Here is a 22,904-nt window from a genome sequence, read left to right as displayed (position 1 = left end):
AATCTAATCAATTCTCAGGTCTCACTCAATCCTGGCCATCAACGATGCGTCACTTAGTACTCCTACTGAACCCCTCTTGTGAGTACACGTGACGTCTATACATCCGTCGTAACTCATCTCTCCAAACATCTAACACCGCATATCTCTGCACTCACCCTTCGCTAGATCTACAACACCACATCCATAAGACAGCGACACCTGTCTCCTGTCATCCATGAATATAGCTCGTACACACTAAATGATAACGTATCAGCTACTACAAACTCACAGAGATCACCTGCCTCTGCCTCACCAAGTCTAGTGATTAAAGGTGTGGAACTCCATGGATTACACCACTCAGTACTCCAGGCAACCACTTCATGCTAACGCACAATCCCCCTGCTGACGCTTGCCTAAGTCCTAGCCAGATAGTACTGACATTCAACCTGTAACTCGAATATCGTAGTAAAGAAGACGGCAGGCAGACTGCTATCACCGCAGCTACACTGCCACGACTCTCCATGCGGTACGAAGCGAACTAGCGATTCTCACGTACACGCCACAGCTCGACGCAGTCTTACGATTGCAATAATCATCTGAATAGCGGCGCAACCCTAACTGATAGCTCAGCTGATGTTCTCATGCATAATGCAACACTTCATATTCATCGGACACTCTCATACTATCCCTTAGAGGCAGTCAGCGTCGTCGTCCCATCCCGCATCTCAACCAGTACTCATCATATACGAACATGCCGGCGTAACGATTCAAACAGTTTCATCACCCACCTCGATTATCAGCCCGTCATCCGCTCGTGGCAGGCCCGCGCATCGAGCTCTATGCAGCTGCGAGAGCGCGTATCATACTCTCCTAGCATCATAGGAATCACACACCATAACTGAATACCGATTAGTTAGATGCTCGACTCGACAGCTATTCTCTAACATCTAAGCTGCGTGATATCGCGCATATCGTTCGACAGGTAGAATCCAGATCACCTGCACCGATTCACGTTATTACTTATACTCTATAACTCAGCATTGAATATTCGACGACATTCCTATGGCACACTCACCTCGAAACAATAATATCACTTGCTCCCATGCCATCGCTAAATCACATTATCTCTAAGCGTTGCTACTCAATTTCGCTATCAGACATCGAATAATATCCCAGTCTCTGCACCGCTCCACCCTCTGCCGTCGATAGAATGGTACCTGAAGCGACTACTCCTAGTCCATCCTCTAACTGCTCTCTTACACAGTCACACTTCTGCGATAGCTACATCATCACTTTATTTCAGCAATCACCTGCTTCATCACATATACCCACTCTGCAATCATCCTCGCATCACATCATCCGTACCTCCCTGGGTATTCTCATAGAGTACACGCTCCGCACCGCACACTTAGTGCCAGCTAAGTCAACTTACCATTATCCATGCGCCAGCTTTCCCTTACCTATCCAGTGTTTTCCCGTGCGGGCGCATACTTACATCCTTGCACCGACAGTTGCCGGCGCACTAGTACACAATGTTCGAGTCCATACTGCGCTATGCGACCTGCCGGCTCACTGCACCCTCCACTCAATGCACTATCGCTGACCTATATCTATCCGCATCTACATAACAACCTAGCAGCACCTCATAGCATCACCCAATCTCACTCGAGTACCAACCGTACGTGCACATATGAAGATCACAAGGCATGCAACCAACGATCTCCGACAATGTTTCCAAGCTACTATCTTGCGGAGCCAATATTCTTATCACTGTAACCCACTTTGTTTCCAACATTTCTTTCGTGACAACATATATACAGCACCGCACAATCCAAGCCGCAACGATACAATAACAACACACCTACTCTATCAGCACGTCATCCCTCCTTCAAGACAACACAGCAGATGCATTAAACCTCCTTCCCACCACTTGAAAGATTAACTAGCTCCGCATAATTATCACGGTTAGCCACATAACTCGAACACTAATTATGAGATCTCACGAATTCGCTCTACGCATGAGCAACAAGTTCAGGGACACCAGGTGTAACGCTCCCAATCTGACTATCGGGACTACAGCTCATTCAATTGGCCTCTCATCCTCATCGTCACGAACATATGCGCCGTACTGCGCTTACACTGCGGAACCTATCAAGACATCAAGCATACTGAGTCCGCGTGCGCGAACACAAATACCCAAAGTTCCTTCACCTACACAACATCCTTATCTCTCGTCTCTCCCTCCTCCAACTCACAGATCCATCACTCTTCTAGAAGTACACCGAACACCTACACTGGACGCAAACTGCTTCTACCAAGTCGAGGTCTGTACAGACTCTCCTTCCTGACTCCTCTCTCTGATCTTTACAGGCGCCCGCACGTCACAATAGCACAGAACTTCTGACAGTCGGACGGTGCTCTGACTACAAACTCACATACAGTTCAATATACTCCTATAGCGAGCCAAGCGTCCGACTGCGCTGTCAGAACACGACATACCTGCCTAACGGCTCGTTCCCTACGAGCTCTCACTGTACACCTTCTCACTTATGCTACTGGCACTCTACTAGAACTCTGAACCAGGACTATCCCAACTCTCACCAGCACCTGCCGTCCTGTCTGCTGCAGCTAGCGCACGCGTCGCCTCTCACACCTATCCATTAAATATAATCTGCGACAATGGCTCCAGCGTAGCCAGATTCACTGCTCTCTCCTGACGTCAAGAGCCAACACTGTTCGCTATACAGGCAAGCTGATGACACATATCGACGTAGCCACCATCTTGCTACTTGGATCTCAAGCCGCTGAGACATCCACATCCATCCACACCCTAGTCATGGCGTACTATCGTCTAACACTCCATGTGTTTATCACCCCAAGCTCCACGTTCGTAAAATCCTCATGATAGTTGCCTCAAGATATCGTGCACCCACCACCCTACATATACATTCAACGAACAATACAAAATATCTAAAATTTCCATCTCTTGGATCACTTGACAATAATATATATTCGTACTGTCATATCACAACTCCTTGAATGATGCGGCTAATAGCTCGCTTCGCGCACTTCGTATCTTTGGCTCTTCGAAACAAATATCTAATATGTCAACTTTCTAACGTTTATATCTATCTGCACTTAAAAGCTACTATCATCTAACATTATTCGAAGACATACCCATCAGCCTCACACCCAAGCTCACTGAAATTGAAGTCACTACTAGACAGCGTGCAACGATGCATCAAGAAAACCATAAACATCGTATAATCAATCCCTTCTATCAAGTAACACTACTCTTACACCATACGCCGCAACCGATCAGTTCACACACATGTAATGACGCAAGAAAGAGCCCCTGAGTAAGAAGCCATCTGTTGACATTAACAGACAGGCACTTCTCTTACAAATGACCGTATCCCCAACGCAATCAACTCAACCTACCTTCCCATCTCATCTAACCTTTCACAACATACCGCACGACATCACACGCAAACCTGCGCTAGTGGCATCCCCGATCCGACTACAAGCCACTCCCACAGCACGCCCAGTCCTGCTACCAACTACACCACGACTCGCCAGACGCGCGATAGATCTCTACACAACAACAATCCATATAATGACTGAGCGACCACTGATTCTTCCTAACACAGTGGCTCAAACTCTACAAATCTCCTCGACCAGTTAAGCGGAAATGACTATACCTCGCTCTACACACGGATTCATGATGAGCATCCCAGAAGACAGATGTCTATGCACACTTCTATCACTCATTGCCCAACATGAAAGACCGACCATGCAGGACACACTGCATCCAAGCGCTAACAGCATAGTTTGTCCGCTACCATTGGACAATGCTGACGAAATTATCTGAGTCATGAGTCGCACAACGCATGCATACAGCCTAAGATGTATCGCAATCACTCGCTTCACACGACACTTGCCAACGACAGTCCTCGATCAACAGACACCTAACTGTAACTCAGTCACAATTAACCTAGTCCACCCAACGACTCTAACGCTACAATAACCTACCCTCTATGTAGTAATAACACTGCTGTATTAATACATCTATTCTCCCGCGGGACGAAATCGCTACATGCCTACTACCTATAATCAGCGCACTGTCTACTCTCCGTACGCATGATCAATTAATCACTCCAGAGCCGCATGTCTCATGCAGTGCGACTCTCCCAGACTAACGACCTCTGCGTGCCTCCATAGACATATCACGCGCGTGCTACACCTTCGCCCAACCTCCCCTGCCATCTAACCTAAACGACGACTTGACAGGCCTAAATCGTTATCGCTCACTCCTCAGACACATAGATGCACATAGTATCATTACACACAAACGATAACCTAATCGCCGTGTGCGCTATGTCCTAATCGAACACCTCGGACACCTACTGCCGTCCACTACACCACTCGTCGACTCCATCACCCTCTACGAATAAGAATCAACTCATTCATGCAACTACCTTCTGCCTCACTACATCCCCACACATCCCCTGCGACTCCACAGCAACTCACACGGCCATCCACACATCTGGATGAGCGCATACAACCCATCTTACCATTGAGCTCCTGTTTCCTCATACAGAAGACCCAAGCCATCATTTCAAGGGACTTACTTCACTTCTTATAGCACTGACTTCTGACGAATTCATCTGTGTATCACTGCTATAACACATCGTTTACGTGGTAGTACCCGCGGTCATCTGTCTACAGACAACACTGCCTCAGCAGCTAGTCATAGAATACATCCACGTGATTCTATCCCGCCAAGTGACGCCTACTGTTAGCACTCGTCTACTCGTAGCACTAACGTTCTGATAACGCGCATCCACCTCCCTTCACCCTCGCAAAGATTCAAGAAATGCCTCTCCTCTTGCACACTCGCTAGGATAGAAACCCGCATCTGCTATCCATGCGATCATTATCGTCCGTCCACAAGAACATCATATCAGACATACTACTTCTATTACAACCAATGACTAACACTCAGTCACGTATTCTAAACATCTGATCTATCAATCAGGCGACCAGTAGCACCGCTACTACGTGCTATGCTATGGCACGCGAATCACCTCTCTAACGGTATAGCAGCGACGCTCATAGCTATATAGATACTATTACTACACACCGCTATCCCAGCTGAGCGGTCAATCATGACCGAGGTCGCACAATAGACCAATACCCCGGCAGTCCTCTAACACATTACACCTAGGCGTGTACACCAGCGCGATGATAAGCCGATCCAGGGTAATAGAATGATATCTCGCAAGTACTATACGGAGTCACGGTTTGGACGACTAGGCGCCACATAGATACCCATACCAGGCAGACGCCCTCGCTAACCCATAGCAACAGAAGTGTCGCGTTGCTCACAATCAGCTGAGCTCGTCACTAGCATTGTCCAGATGGTAGTCTATTATCGTATACCATCATATGCAGCATCACTCAATACCGCCAATCGAACCATGCTCCTGTCGCGGCGACCGCTATAGCCCATCGGTAATTGGCGGCTCACCTCGATTCAAACAACCAGTGTTCTCTGCGAGCGCACGCTAACGAACACACCAGCATACGCGCGACGGCATCTTCGACGCTAAGTACCGAGTTATCCACAGTGATCACTTATCAGTCACTCACCAGCGATCCAATCTGTAACCAATCGTTAGCCGTCTCAATCTCACGTCAGTATATCATTCACTCACATGCTTAGTGCTCGCTATCACACTCATCAGTATGCAATTCAGCAGGCTGCTAGCTACAGAACATACTGCATCGGCATGCACAATCACGCGATGTGCTCAGCATTACGAGCGCAGTCTTCGAGTACACCCACTTGCAGCCTTTATCCAGCTACGCTAGTCTTGTTATACCTACCTCATACACGCCCTCATATTCGTCCTCCATCTGTCCGTCCACGAGTACCCACTCGCTGTGCAGCTACTACTTGATAACTCAGTCGCAATAAACCCATGCTCCCAGAACATCACGTGAGTATGCTATGCCGCCAGCCTGACCTACATGACAGCCTCTGATCTCATTAGTAACTGTAGCAGCGCGACATCCACCTTTCAATCAGTGACTCGTGGCGATGTCGCCGTTCTGATTCACAATCGTACCTTTATAGATGACTATCAAGCGCACCCTCGGCGCGAATGCACTCTATGTCAAACACTTCACTTGGCGCATGCATACTCGCCCCTATGCTTGGTATCTAATCGCACAGCCACTCGCAAGTGCACGCGAGACCAACAACCAGCGCCACACTTCACGTCGACTACCACACTGTCTATCCACTGACACGAGACGCGACACACTCGGCACTAGTAACGCTCACTATTCATTGGTGAATGTGCTCCCCGCTGCTCAAACGCATATACCCGCCAGCCTGACATGACTGCGAGCGTAGACGTTTTAATGATCTGGCGCTCTCGCATATGCTACTACTATCTCACTAGAGTCGTATATCCTACAACAGTAGATACCCTACGGAGCAGCTATATACAAATCAAGCGCAACCACACCACATGCACATCCAATATCTCCAACCGACCTGCCTCCCTCAATTCTTAACCCGAATTCCAGTGTCAGCAGTCGTGGTCGCATGCGTAACCAAGGTCTTCTCACAGACTATGTCTGTTCAACTACATACGCGTTCCTTCCCTGATGCACTTAGACTCGCACCTAACGGCACACCAGCGTCACAGCACACATACTGCGATGAAGCTATACTCTACGTTACACGCAATCCAAATACGGACTAACAGGTAACATAAACAAATGTTCATCAAGCAGCCTAAGTGCGAACCTAGACATTCTCAGTATCATGAACTGAGATTTACAAGAATCTGTACATCTCTAGGTCGTGTCACAGCATACTTCAAAATCAATGCCTTGTTACAAAACTCTACAAATCATGCTAACCAAACACTCAAGGCCGCCGCACTCACATGACTTATAAATAGAGTAATCAGCACTATCCACAGAGACCTGTCTCGCGGTTACACAGCCTGGCACATCTGAATCCCAACCGTAGTGCCCCAGTTACTCAGTGGAAGGGCTTGCAGGGCTTGACGCAGGCATGATCACTTCAGCAAGGAGTTCAAAAGCCAGTTTCTGAACACAAATCTGAGCCTCAACCAAATCACATTAGTCCTTTTTAAGAAAATACCACATATCTATACATATCTAACCAGGAGTGACCATTAGGTTATACGGGAGGGGTGGCATGGCACATTCGAAGAGATGGCTCAGAGGTTAAAAGCACTGGGCTGCTTCTTCCAGAGGCTCCTGAGTTCAATTCCAAGCAAACCACATGGAGTGGCTCACAACCATCTATATATGAGAACCTGGTCCCCTCTTCTGGCCTGCAGCATACATGCAGAGAGACAATGCCCCCGCATCGTCAATTATCCTACCGCGATGATACTGTAGTCAATACGCTGCGTGTACTGGTCACAACATGCTGCTTCTTGCAGTGAGTTCAATCACACATCATACATATCACCTCTTGACCTCTTGCACTGACGAACATTACTGCCCACTACTATCCAAGCGCCCTCTACGACCACCAGCCGACATCCATCAGATATTACAGCGTGCCTGTACCTTACGTCGTCAGACACGAAGAAGACGATTGAGGACGCATCATCTGAGTCAGAACGAGCGTACACTCGGTGTAGAGCACCTGCGACATGACCACGTGCAACGATCCGTGCCAACCTCAGCTGACCATCATTGAACAGTACACGTGAGCTCTGCCATCCATCAGTTGAACTAATCATCGCCTGCCTCGCCCATCTCCACGTCACCTAATCACACGGCGAATAATACCACGATGTATCGAGAACGCCACTAATCTCCTACTGGATAATCACAGACATCACGCAGATCTCTTTCTCCTATCTTCTAACTCATGAATAAGAGAGTGTTGAGCCTTATTGAAAAGCTATCTGTCTAAGATGGTAACGAACTACATTATAGCTGGAAGCCTGAGCCATTAGGCCAAACACTTTAAATAATATAAGTGTCTTTGTGTTTATTTTATAAGTGGGCTGTCGGACTGCCAGGGTTTGGTAGGATCTGAAGAGAAAACTCTCCAGCTATAAGAACACTGTATACATAATAAATAAATCTTTAAAAAATACTGTAAAAAAGAAAAGAAAAGGAAAAAGAAAATGCCTCCATAAGACAAGGCTGTAGGCAGGCCTGTAGTTATACAGAGGAATGTAGGTATAATCTCATGTAAATTACTATACTTAAAAGTTATTCTATACCAGTCTTTGAGAGAATAGTAATAAAATTATCATAGGAAATAGCAATAATATCCATCACAGGTTCAAGGAGCATACATATTTGGAAATCATAAAAATTAAATTATAAAGTTCACTTCATAAAAATTAAAAACCATAAAACCCCCCTCTCTCTGCACCTACCCCGTGTGTGTGTGTGTGTGTGTGTGTGTGTGTGTATGTGTGTGTGTGTGTATGTGCGTGCGCACGTGTGTGCGTGCCCCCCCACCTGGTGTATGTTCAGAAGCCAGAGGTCAAAGTCAGGTGTTTTTCTCAGTCAGAGACTCTCCCCTAGTTTTTGAGACTGGATCTCTCACTGACCCTGAAGTTCACCAGTTCAGCCAGACTGGCTGCCAACAAGCTCCTAGGACTCACTGCCTCAGCCCCACCCTTCAGCACTGAGATCAACAGATGCTCAATATGCACCCAGCTTTTACATGGGAACTACCAATGTGAACGCAGACCCTCATGTTCACAATCAAGCACTTTCACCAACTAAGTCATCTTTCTCCAGTCCCCCTACAATCTTCACACAAGACAGGCATTGTGCTTTTACTACAACAGTCCAAAGAAATCAAATTCCTTAAGATAAAATGCATAAACAAACCTGACGTCATTAAAATCAAACTTGATTATACAAAACAGTCTTTCACACTGTGAAGTCAAAACATAGGTAATTACCAGGGACATTCAAAGTTCATTTTGTAAACTTTTTAGAGTTTTTAAAAAGCACCCATTTTTATACATGTGTATTTTCTTGAGTTATATATGTAGACTACATGTGTGCAGTGCCAGTGGAGGTCAGAAGAAAGATCCCCTAGAACTGGACTCACAGGTAGTTGTGAGCCACCACATGGGGGCTGAGAACCAAAGGTCTTCTGTGAGAACAAGAAGGGAGCTTAACCTCTGAGTCATCTCTCCAGCCCCAAGGACTACAAACTACCAGAAGGCCAGTGAGGTGGCTCAGCACAACCAGGCATTTGCCCTCAAGTCTGATGATCTGAATTTGATCCCTGGAACACACATGTGAAAATGAGAGAACAGACACTTCTAAGTTGTCCTCTGACCTCCATGGCACACAGGTACAAGAAATATTTGTAAATAAATTCAGAAATAACATAGTAAAATATTTTAACTACCAAAAATCCAGGTGTGGTGACAGATACCTATAATCTGGTTACTTGGGAAACTGAGGTAGAATTTCAATTTGAGACTAAGCTTAGTAACTTAGTAAGATCCCATCTCAAAATTAAAAAAGGTATGTAGCTTAGTGGTGGAGTACTTGCCTAGCATGTGCAAGGTGCTTTATTCAATCCTTAGTATCAGAAAAGTCAATCTACTGAATATCAATATTTGTAATATTTTCTTATTTTTACATGTTATCTAATTTTATTTCTTCTAAAAATAAAAAGGGTTCTATAAACAAGTTTATAAGAAAATATACTTCTCTGTAAGAACTATTTTAAGAGTAACATTCCAGATGTACTTACCCAAAAGAAAACTTTCTGGCTTCCAAATAAATTTGGTTAATCAATTCTCGAGTTGGTGCTACAATAATACACTCTGGTTCCTGCAGCTCTTTAAAGCGACTGGCAGTTATTCCATCCCGCATCATATGAGCCAAAATAGGCAAGAGAAAAGCTGCCTGGAGGTTAAATTGATTAATTTACAATATATCATTTTTGTCCTTGCCAAAATCTAGTCCTATTTCATAGCCCTTAAAATTCCCTTCCATCTTACTGGTAGAGTGATGATGACAGCTTAGCATAACTTTTATTTAAGGAGTTAACTAGGTCTTCATAGTCATGTTATATAACATAACATGTTTGATAAAAATAATCTAGCTCAACAAAACATTAGTCTTTTAAGAAAATACACGTATCTTACATAGCTAAACAAAGTGACATTACTTATACAGAGGAATGTAGGTATAATCTCATGTAAATTACTACTCTCAAAAGTTATTCTACACCAGTCTTTGAGAGAATAGTAATAAAATTATCATAGGAAATAGTAATATCTATCACAGGTTCATTAAGGAGCATACAAATTTGAAAATCATAATTTGGATTATATATTCATTTTCCTGATGTGCATACAAATTCTTTTTTTAAGATTTATTTATTATGTATACAATGTTCTACCTGCATGTATGTCCTGCAGGACAGAAGACGGCACCAGATCTCATTACAGATGGTTGTGAGCCACCATGTGGTTGCTGGGAATTGAACTCAGGACCTTTGGAAGAACAGCCAGTGCTCTTAACCTCTGAGCCATCTCTCCAGCCCCCACAAACAAATTCTTAATAAAATATTTTCAACTCTAGTTCAAGAATACCTTAAGAGGACATACCATGACCAAGTTCATTTCACCACAAGGATACAATGTTGGTTCAACATAGAAAATTCATAAATATCTAAGAGCTCTACAATGAAAGCTTTAATATACTGAAGACTGTCAGAGACTGGTGGAACATTTACAAAATGGCTGAATTAACTAAAGTATCTACAGAGGAAACACAATTCTCATCAAAATTTCAATGGCATTCTTCATAGAACTAGAAAAACAATTTTCTAAAATTTATATTGAAGTAAAGCGATGTTAAGCAGAAAGAACAATGCTTGTGGTAACATAATACCTGTTCTCAAACACAGAGCCATTGTAACAAAATCTATAAAGTACTAATACAAGAACAGACAAGTAGTCATAATAACAAAATCCATATAGTACTGACACAGAAGCAGACATGTAAACCAATGTAACAGAACAGAAACACAGAAATAAGTCCACACAGCTGCAGCTACCTAAGTTTCTACAAAGGTGTCAAAACATACATTAGAAGACAGGCTATGTGAACAAGTGATATTGGAAAAACTAGATATCCATACATAGAAAAATGAAATTAGATCCATTTATCTCATCCTGCACAAAAATGAATTAGAAAAGGATAAAAGTTCCTAATGTAAAACCTGAAACTTTGAAACAGTTTTAAGATTCTGGTAATATAGAAAACTACCCCAAGAATTTACAACTACATGAAATTACATGGCTTCTGAACAACCTACAGAATAAAGGGGAAAAAATTGTCTGCTAGCTATATACCAAAATGAAGGACCATTATCTAGAAGATAAAAACTTCAAATTTTGAGTAACCTCTAAAAGCAATTAATAAATGGGTAATGAACTGAATACATCATCCCCAAAATAATAAAAAGTCTAATAAACTTAAAAAGTGTTCAATATCCTTTAGCCATCAGAGAAATGCAAATTAAAACTACTTTCAAATTTCATCTCATCCCAGTGGGAATGGCTATCAAGAGAACAAATGACCCTTATATATTAACTGGTGACAATGTGAGCTGATGGCAACACTATGGAAATCAGTATAGATATTTCTCAAAAAAAAAAAAATAGAAGAACAAACAAAATACTACTGTATATACATCCTAAGGATTCTAACAAAAACACTCAAAACATCTATGTTTACTGCTACACTATTCACAACAGCTAAAAAACAGGACCAGCCTAGATATCCATCAATAGAGAAATGGTTAAAGAAAATGTGTTAATATAAGAAATGGGATTTCATTCAACCATAAATAAAACTAAATCAAAACACTTGCAGGAAGATGGATTCAATTAGATATAATTATGTTAAGTGAAATACTCCAGAGTCAGAAAGACAAATACTACGCTTTTATCTCAAAGTTTAATACAGATTTTGTTTGTGAGTAGGACATGGAAATAGAAAGAAACCATAACCATGAGGGAAGGATGCGATCTCAATGGGAACAAGCGGGAGGTTAGGAAAGGGTAAATGAACATAGGACATGAAGGCACAAGAGAGGACTGTTTGGAGGGAGGAAGGGGATCAGCAAGAGGGGGAAGAGGGACGTATGGGAGAACAATCCACGAAAGGGACAATAGCAGAGTATGACATACATATATGTAGACATGCTATAATAAATCCTATTACTTGCATGCTAACTTCAATTTTAAAAATAGCTTCTTCAAGGTAGCTATGACCACAAATCTCTGTTCAAGTGATAGTGGCCCTTATGGTCTCATGGCCCAATGGTTTTGCCTTTTTGCTTAGACAAGAAGACTTCTGCCACTCTGGCTTGCTATGAAGCCTAATGTAAGCATGTGTGACTGTAACTGAAACATGTAGAACTGGATGCTCCTCACCGAGTTATATATACCCAAGAGCATGATAAAAATGAACCTACATAGGCATAGAAGTGTAGAACCTACATAGCATTCAAGTGTAAACACAAAAGGAGGCAAGAAAACAGAAGCACATAAACACTAAGAAAACCCCAAATCAGAAGACCGCTAATAATCTTCTAACCAACGGAAGAGATTCAAGCTGCTTAGGAAGAAAAAAAGTTTGATAGAGGGCTGGCTGTATTTGGAAAGATGACTTACAGTCTTCCCAGACCCTGTTTGAGCACAAGCCATCAGATCTCGTCCCGCTAACACAATGGGGATGCTGTATTTCTGCACAGGAGTAAGCTTGGTATAGCCAGCTTTAGCAATGTTGTTATTCAGGGTCTGACAGAGATTAGCTTCTTCAAAAGTCTAAAAGAAAAGAAAGCAATGATTAAATGATAAATTGTGCACATCATATGCTCACCATTTCATAAACATACTCCATTTAAGTGAGCTTTAAACATGGATTCTACTTTACACACTAACCAATATGCCCCACTATAAATACATAAGAACCTATTTTCATGACATAGTAGAAGTATATTCCATAGACTTTGCTTGGAAATATCTTTTTCTGCACCCTTAGACCCTGTGAGACACAAAAAAACTGATAAGTAACAAAGGCTCATTATGAGGATAATTATTAACAGGGAATAGAACACTTCTGTTATTCTCCATACAGAATCCACTTCCCAGGGTTGGAGAGATGGCTCAGCAGTTAAGAGCACTGACTGCTCTTCAAAAGGACATGAGTTCAATTCCCAGAACTCACATACAGGCTTACAACCAAGTTCCAGGAGCTGGATGCACTCCCTCTTCTGGCCATTGTAGCCACCAGGCATGTAATGCCCAGACATATACAAGCAAACCAGCCATACACACAGAATCCACTTCCTAAGACCTACTTTTCTCACATAATTAGTATGTGAATATTTTTCCTCTCTAAAAAAAAAAAGTAGCCTTTTAGTAAATTGAAACAAGTTCCTAATATGGTACAAGGAGTAGATATGAATTCTAGCACTTCCTCTTTTGATAGAGCAATCCTATTAAAAATGGTTGACAATGCTTCTCAACTTTCAACAAGGATCCTAGACACTAAAAGGTAACTTATATTGATAGCAATGTAATTATACCATATGTTTATATCAATATAAAAATAATACACTGACCAAAATTGCTGGTGGTGCATCATGTCCAGAAACTTCTACAAGTATGGTATCATATTTATCAAAATTTATGCCTGTCTGGTAATGTGCAAAGATGGAGTCCTCGTCCTCTGGTGGAGGAGGGGGTATATATGTCACTTTTGGACCTTGGAATAGAAATGAAAAATATAATTTACATACTAGAAGTACAAACAAGAGAAAAGGACAAAAACCAATAAAAATACTGTAGAAATCACTACTAAAATTATCGCTCAAATGTTTTAAATTTAACCACACTCTTGAATACTTTCACCTTAGTGAAATGCAACATATATTCAAATAGATAATGCAAATTTCAATGTACCTTGAATATCACTGCTTTCTCCTCCTTCAGCTTCTGACTTCCAGGAATCTTAAAGGGGATAAAACAAAAAAGATGTTAATTGAAGAGTAAAATGGACAGTACTACAAAGATCAAAACCTTTTCCAAAATAGAACTTACTCTTTCCAGAGCCTGTCACTACTTCTTCATTTAACCCTTTGTAGCCACCTATTAAAGAAATTCAGAGTGATCATCAATTAAGATACAAAGCTGTGTGCATCTTTACTCTCACTGTATTCAAAGCGGGTAAATCTTAAAATAGCAAGCATCTTTAATGTTTCTTCTTACAAACGGTGTTTGAGACAGTTAGAGGCCACAGGCACAGCTTGGTGCTACCAGTGAACATTTAATGTGCACAAGGCCCGGGTTTGTCCATCCCCAGCATGAAAAGAAAGGAGGGAGAGGAGAGGAGTAAGATCAAGAGGGAGGTGGCAAGCAAGAATCTTACACATTTTAAGGTTGTCTGGTATTCAACATGGTGGCTTTATGTAGATTACAAACTGCAGTTACTGTTTTTGCTTAAGCCATGAGATCTTTTTCCTGGTCAGCAAGGGAATAATTTTCTAAAAGGGACTAAAACTTAGACCATCCCCCAGCATGGATGGTTTGCTGGGAGGACTCAGATCATAAAGTGAAATAAGGAACGTACTCAAACAAGAAAAAAGGAACGTGGGTCAAGTTTTCCAGTCTTATTCGTGTTAGAGTTTTGACAACACAAGTATTTACCAGAGCAGTTAAGAGACTTATATCTGGAATTTTCACTAGGGGAATGGTAACTCATGTACTTTCTGCCTAGTATATATACCATAACAAAAATCCAAGAGCATCACAGAAAAAGGCAAGTACTCAGCATAAACCACATATGTATATTGTACAAACAGGTCAGGCACCATGACTTGCTCTTCTCAAAGAGAAGAGTGGACCTCTTTCCCAATTCCAAATTCTCACAAGTTAGCTGAGCTAGCTTAGCAATCAACCCGACCAGGTTAAGGGATGCAGTGTCTTGGTTCCTTTCTTACTGATGTGACAAAAGACAACTGAAGGAAGAGAGGACTTATTTTGGCTCAGAATTGCTAGGAATCCATCATGGAAAGAAGCCAAGGCAGAGGGAGCTTGAGGACAACGATCACCCTGCATTAGCAGTGAACAAGTGGAGAGCAATGAACACTGGGGATGTTTTTGGTCTAGGATCCCATGAGTCTTGACACCTCAATTACCCAGTCTAGAAAATCCCTCACAGACATACCAAAGATGTGGTTCCCAGGTGATTATAGATCATGTCAAGATTAATTAATTAGCATAAACTATAATAAGTTATCCCTTGTTAACTTGACATTTAAATGTATCACCTTTGAAAGACTACTTTTTATCCCTTGTCCCCATAGATTCATTGCCAACTCATATTGCAAAATGCTTTCAGTCCCACTTCAAAAGTCCCCATAAGCTTTGACAACTCCTGAATATTCCCAAACCCCCTTTAGACAAGCTATATATAAACAAACATCTGTGGACAATCTTATTAAACTGGATTTTAATAGACTTTTTTCTATATTGAAGAATGTAAGAAGTCAGGGGTAGATTGTTACCTTGAATGTTTTCAGACTAATAATTACCAGAAATCAAGTAAACTTTACTGATCTACTGATCTGCAAAGTATCTTAAGTTTCATACAATACTTAGAGATATTTAAAAGAAAAAAACTTTTTGAGAGGAAAAAAGTCACATTTATTGCACTACTGTTAGCATTCCTTTATTCTTAGATCATGAAAGGAAAAGTGTTTTAATAATTTATGCAAATATCTCAATATTTATTATCTGCATGATATCCCATTTTATGGTTATAGTAAATATTGATGAATTTTAGGTGGTTTTCAGGCTTTACTTGATATAAAGAAAACTTGGTATCCTTATGCAGGTGTTTATAAATACTCTTATTGTGTATAAACCTTACAATGGAACTGCTAGATCAGAAATAACCTAGAAAATTAAGGAACCCCAATAGACCATGTAAAATTCATACTTATCAGGTATATAGAAACGACAATTACTTTTATCCTAAAGAAAATAAACTCAGATTACAATAAATTTAAACTACTAGAAGTCAGTCAAGGGAGAACTTGCCTCGTCCACTTCCACTTCTGCTTTGGTAAGTGTCGCCATTACCTGGAAGACATTACATTGCGACACCTTTAGAGAAAACATACCTCCTACTTCCCTACCCCTCAGACACACAAGGAACAGATAACTGTGTTCAGTATAGAGTCATAACCCAGGATTCCTAATACCTTCAATTTTTTTTATTTCATAGAATTCATTTAAACCTTATTCTTTTCCAGGCAATTTTCACTTGTGTGTGTGTTTTCCCATTTCACCTCAAATCATATACATCATCGCCCCCTATACTTCAGAAACTTACCTTTGAAACCAATACAAGCCTTATTTTCCTTCTTCCACTTAAAAGTATTTACTCACATCTCATACTGTCAGTCAACAAAGAAAAGATAATTCACAGCGTGCCAGTTTTCTAAGGGAGCCAAAACTACCCACGTATTTTTGCCTACATAACTAAGATTTGGATGAAACTGTCAGCTAGCCTCAGTATACTTAAACATGCCTTCTTGCTCAAAGCATACATGAATATTAGTCCTCAGTAAAAGTTTCATTTCTCACCTGAATCACTTGCTGCTGGTTTTCTAGAACCAAAAAGGCCACCACCACGCTGTGTCCCCTGATCTTGGTCATATTCATTATCTTTATTTGAAAGAAACAGAATTTGACTGTTACTTTTAATAAAGTTTTACAATCGTTTAGTAAAAAAGCCCAAGTCATGGTATTATTGGCTAAAAGATGTGTAAAATAGTATAATAAGAATCACAATGTATATTTTTCTAAGTGTCAGAGAAAGGATTTCTTTACAAATTACATATTTCAATTACAAATAACTCCCTCAAAAATTAATGTTATTTTATAAATAAGTTAAGGTCAATGTTATACCCAAACAAAAGCCTCTCCTCCCCACAAAAAATAGCAATTAAATAGTGCCTAGAAACCACATTGCATCATTTCACTACTTGTTCACCAAAATACCATCCCTGTTCCCACCACTGCCAAATCTAATGTTATCAGCTCTGCCCTTTACAAACTCTTCAGAGGCCTTTACTTCTTTTTGAAGGGCAATTTATTCAATTCTGTACATTTGTTTAATGAGTATTACAGGTTTACCAATGTCACTAATCTGTCCTCTATTAAAAGACATGCCAACAGTGACTTCTGAAACAGTATTTCTAGAAAATGATGTCTGTTAGAATTTAGAGTAGACAGCCATATTGGTGAAAGAATGTATGAATGGGAGAGCCGTAAGATGACCACTTATAAAAGATCAGCCATAGTTCCCAGACTCCAAAACATAATACTTTATAAAGACTTGGTAACACAAACTTCTGAAATATGTGTTCCAATATAATATTTAGTTACCCATGTTCTAAAAGTAATGATCCATGATATGGGTGATTAATTTGTATCTATCACTCTACTAAAATACTCATATAATCCTTGTGGTCACTTTGTGCAATAGATTTTTTAAAATCATTTCCTTCTTAACAAATGAAAACATCTTATGCAATCAATTCACTACTAACTTGGTCTTCCTAGACCAAATCCTCCACGGCAACCTCGGAAACTACCTCTTCCACCTCTTCTGAATGGCCCTGAAGCTTCTGAATCATTTCCATCTTGATAGCCTATATTAAAATACACACAAGAATAGCAGAAAATAACAACAAAGAAATCTTGGAGACATAGTAATTGAATTTAACCTTTGTATAATTGAAATGGATTTAGTGAACACTTCAATAACAGAAAGTTAACTTTTCAAGAGTCACAACTGATATTCTATAGATATTCTGCTTTACCAATATAGATATTTCTATGACAGGAAGAAAGGGCATTGTTTAAAGAATCAAAAACAAAATTTATAAAAATCAAAGAAAATTCAAATTTATGTATCTATTAGCCAACACAATCCTTAATCTTTCAATAATAGTTAATAGTTATGTCTACTTAATAATTCTAAATTATTTGTGTCTCTTTACATTTAAAAAGAAGTCTATCAACTTTCTTACTTTTCGTAAAAAAATCTTCTGGACTTCTCTTTTCTAAGCAGAAATTATTTTCATAAAGGTCATCAGATAAGACATCAAACATATCTCTAAAGTTAAAACATAATTTAGGACTATGGACCTGCCATCCAGTTTAAGACTAAGATGCTAACAGTAGCCATGAGTTTCTTCTGCCTTGTTTCTCTCCTTAAGCACCTCTCTCCCTCACCGACTCAACCAACACCTTGTATTGTTTTACATTTCCCTACGCTTATATTCTCATCTATGTACATATATATAAGTAGCACGCTTAATTCTGTTGTGGAATCCCAGAGAAGCGGATCTACATTTCTTTTATTTGGCTTTGTTCTTGTCCTACCAGGAACAGCACTCTATCACACATGCTCTATTATCTTCTTTCTACTGACTTGTCTTCCTCCAGGAACTCAGTTCACTAGCTTCCCATGAAATAAACTAGCTGTATCTCACACATTATGATCTATTTTATATTGGTGTTAGATAATAAATACATTTTCACTATAGACTATTCATAAACCAAGAAATTCAGACTTCTATTTCTGACTTCTGCTTTTGCTATACTTTCAATTTTTTATTTTTATTGTACTTCATTTAGTAAGAGAAACAATAACAAATTCTGTAACATATTTTCTGAGTTTCATCTGGTCTTACTAAATGATTAATTTGTATGTGATTTCAATATATATTAAGAAAGCATCTAATTTATGATTTTGGAATCTATTATTCCAAATAGAAATGTTACATGAAACTTGTTAGCTGGTATTCAAATCTACATCCTTAGTGGTTTGCTCATTCCTAATTTCTGAGGGAAATGGGACTAAAATATACTATGACTTATGAATTTTCCCTTATGTTTATTCCTAATACTCTACTTTAAATTATATTGTTTCCCATCTCTGTATCAAGTAAATTTTAGTTAATATTAACTTTCTCTTTTCAATTTATCAATGAATATATTTACCAATATTATGATTACTGACACACGGATTTTTATTTCTACCATCTTATGGTTGTTTCTGCTTTTGTTATTTTTTTTTGTCTTCACTGAGGTTTTTTTTTCAGTTTTGTTTTTTCTCCTTTAGTGTTCTAATTAATTAATGAACAGCTAAGGAAATGCTTTTTAAAGATCAATTTTTTATTGCCAAATGCAAAACAAAAACAAAAACAAAAAACAAAAAACAAAAAAACAAACAAAAAAAAAACCCTTCCTTGTAAAAACTGATTTCTTTGGAATCTGGTATTTCAGCTTTTTTTTTTTTTTTTTAACTATTTGAGGGGTTTAACTTTTTTTTTTTTCATTGAATTTTATCAATTTTCACTTTTCCTCTCCTCACTCCAATACTTCCTGGGTACCCTGTCCTTGCTATTTCTCAAAATCATGGTCTCTTTTTATTTATCTATAATATATACATGTGCCTAAATATAAAAATACAAACTGCATAGTCTGTTTAGTGCTACTTGTATTGTATGTATATGAATGAAATCAGGGCTGACCAATTTGTATTGGATTACCAGTTGGAGGGTCATCCTTAGAGAAAACTATTTCTCCCTCTCTCTGTATCAATTCAGAAAATATTTAAATTAGTTTCAACATAACCTTGTTCCTCCTGAGTTCTGCCTTCCTACTGGATTGTCTCTAGTAGTAAAGCATACACTTTATTTTGTCCTTTCTCTGATTATCCTTCAATTTTAGTCAAAAGCAACTTTTAGTTTCCTTTCAAGCTGGCAATGAACCTAAATTTTCATCTTTCATAGTATTTTACTTCTTTAGTGTTTATAACACCCCTAAGCCATCACTGCTAGTCAATGCAGCTTCTACTTACGATCACCAATATATTACCAGTTTCATACATTTTTGCCCTATCACTGTTTTATTACACTTTATTGCAGTGGGCTACAAGAATGTATTAGAGATTCAGCTGGATATTAAAGCTACACCTAGAAAAGTCAAGGCGTTTTTCTAGAGGAAGCCCTTTATCAAGGAATATTTGGTGTTATTCAGTTTTTAATATATCAGCTGTCTTCCACGAAATTCTTGTGTGCCCATACACTACTAGGCTATATGACAAACAGTTTTTAGCTTCTCAGACCTACTGCTGATCCACTAGGTAACATCCAGGCAGGGCCTAGGAGACAGGCTGGTTGTAGATGCGTAGTTTTGTTTCTTGTGCAAATGAAGCTCAGACCTCTCTTCCCCAGACAGGGAAAATGACATTCCAGAGCAATTAACTCAGAACAAAGGAGGTTTTCGCATATCTAGGTAGAGTGAAGGATGGGGCAGGATTCCTGGCCAGAGTAGAGTTGTGTGGTCATGAGACAAAGAAGGCAATTTCTGTGGACAGTAGACAGAACCTTGTGGCCAGAGAGAAGAGAAGAAGGCAGAGTAAAGGCATAAAGGGCAAGGAAGGAAAGATGGAGGACGAAAGCAGAGGAGCTTAGTGGACGAAGATGAGGTCGAAAGCATAGGAGCTTAGTTAGTTACAGGCAGTAGGTACAGAGAGGAGCTGTATGTGAGGATGGAGCTGAAGCTCTATAGACAGAATTTTGTCTTAGAGAAATAAAGTAAATGGACAAAGAAATAAAGAGCATGGTGTACATAGATTATTTTCCCTCAGCTTACCCCACGCTGGACATAGCGTCTCCCCCAGGACCTTGGGAGGAATCTTCTCAGGGCAGGCCCCTGGGAAAACTCTACTACTTTATTTTGTGTGTGTGTGTGTGTGTGTGTGTGTGTGTGTGTGTGTGTGTGTGTGTGTATGGGGGTGCTGCATGCATGTCACAGCACTCGCACAGGTCTGAGAACAACTTCTCAGGTGACTCTATCCTTCTACCATGGTGGGTCCCAGGAATGAACTCAGGCCATCAGCCTTGGCAGCCATGTGCCTTTACATATGCAGTCATCTCATTAGCACTCCTCACTGATGCTTCTCTCCTCCTCCAGGCTTCTTGTTGCCTTCTTCTGCCTTTGATTTCATAGTTATTTTTGTAGTATTATCTATAATATCTTGTAAGTGTTAAATACTGTTTTTACTTGAATAGCATAATTTCTCACTGGCACCTAACTATCTGAATACAGCAATCTGGACTCAAAGCTATTCCTCAACATTCTGAATATAGTATTCTATACTGTAACCTACTTACTATTATGTATCTCCTGCCCTTTCCAGTGATTTCAACCTTTGAAACACTTTAATTTCAATATATGCATGAGATTAGGAATTTGTTTTTATTTAATATGCTCAGAACTCTTATGACTAACTAGAAGTCTTATCTATTCCCTTTGAATAGTCGTCTTTCCTCTTTGCCTTCCCCTTGTTTTCTCTTAGAAGATATTTAGGTATATGGTGGGCAAGCAGACATTCTACTCAGTTTCCAATCAGTTAACTACATTTTGTTTTCCATTTCCACTATAATTTCTCAGATCTACTTTTGATTCGTTTTTGTTGAACTTATGTGCTGTGCTTTAAAATTTCAGTCACACTATTCTTTTCTCTAAGTACAAGCTGGGTCGCCAATCTATCCCCTCTGTGCTCTGGCACCTTTAGTATCTTTACGTTATATGTCTACACAGAATAGAAGCAAGCATTTAAAGAAGCACGCCCTGCTCCTCCAGAGTTCATGCCAGTTCCAAGTTATATTAGAATATTAACCAGAGATGGAAGGGACATGGGTGTTATGCCTTCCCTCAAGATAGGCAATACTACCTTAAAGAAGCGGCACAAGCTCTTTGGTCCCATAATCTTAACAATTACCTTGTTAAAATAAACAGATTGACGGAAGAACAGAACACAAAATTAACAATCAATCAAACAGACTGACACTTTCTTGAACATGGAAACTAAGAAAGGGTTGGTTTCCTATGTGTTCCAAACTATCCTTGAGTTTACTCTATAGCCCAGTCCAGCCTCAAATTTACAGCAATCCTCTGCCTCAGCCTCTCAAGTCCTGGGATTAGAGATGTGAACCACCATACCCAGCAGGTATCTTAAAATATAATGAATTAGTAGTGACAGATATATGTTAACTTTTTATCAAAATATGGACAGAATATAAACCAGTCAGTTAAGGGGAGATGAAATATAAAGTAGACCATCTTCTACCATCCTATAATTCTTAAGTTTTTCCAGGCTTTGAAGGAAATGCAGAAAAATGTTCTTGCTAAATATAGGTATCCATATATAAATGTTCATTCATAACAGAGTATTCTTTACTTTTCTGAGTCATTAAATTGTTTTTAAATTAACTACTTTAAATGTTACTTCCTAAGTAACATTATCATTTGGAAAGAACAGCACTAGGAATCACACTCAGGGCCATATGCATGCTCTACCACTGAGCTATAAGCTCAGTTCCAACAGTACATTCTAGAGGTAATGAGTCCTGAATTCAAAGGTAAGAAGAGATATGGCCTATATTTCATTAGCAGTTTCTGATAATGTATGGTAATAATCTTCAGAAAAGAATATTTTCATTCTCTTCCAAAAGAAATCCTGCACTCATTTTAACACGTTGCTCCATGTTCTAGAATTAGCCAAAGTTGTACAACAGAGTGAACATACTGAAATCAACTGGCAAATTTTATAATATATGAAGTATTAATTCAAAGAAAAGTGGTATGTATCACAAAATACCAATAACTCAATTAGGAAGATGTTTAAGGACTCCATAGTGAAAATCATAAAATGTGGCTAGAAAACCTAGAAGCTTGTGCAGTACTCTTTCCCACTGAGCTATTTTGTCTGCCTCT

General features: G+C 39.8%; 1 protein-coding gene across 1 annotated transcript in view; it reads right to left on the bottom strand.

The window, feature by feature from the left end:
- Ddx4 (DEAD-box helicase 4) overlaps positions 1 to 22,904 on the bottom strand; it is a 63,691-nt gene that overhangs the window by 17,486 nt on the left and 23,301 nt on the right. The window contains 10 exon segments of the mRNA XM_028883586.2: positions 7,524 to 7,718; positions 8,604 to 8,712; positions 9,773 to 9,927; positions 12,711 to 12,863; positions 13,664 to 13,806; positions 14,004 to 14,051; positions 14,142 to 14,189; positions 16,143 to 16,184; positions 16,692 to 16,772; positions 17,660 to 17,761. Coding sequence (XP_028739419.1) covers positions 7,524 to 7,718; positions 8,604 to 8,712; positions 9,773 to 9,927; positions 12,711 to 12,863; positions 13,664 to 13,806; positions 14,004 to 14,051; positions 14,142 to 14,189; positions 16,143 to 16,184; positions 16,692 to 16,772; positions 17,660 to 17,761 — 1,076 coding nt within the window.

This window comes from Peromyscus leucopus, chromosome 11 (genome assembly GCF_004664715.2).
Source record: "Peromyscus leucopus breed LL Stock chromosome 11, UCI_PerLeu_2.1, whole genome shotgun sequence".
NCBI lineage: Eukaryota > Metazoa > Chordata > Mammalia > Rodentia > Cricetidae > Peromyscus > Peromyscus leucopus.
Note: the sequence above shows the minus strand (reverse complement) of the source record. Positions and strands in the feature narration are given on the sequence as shown.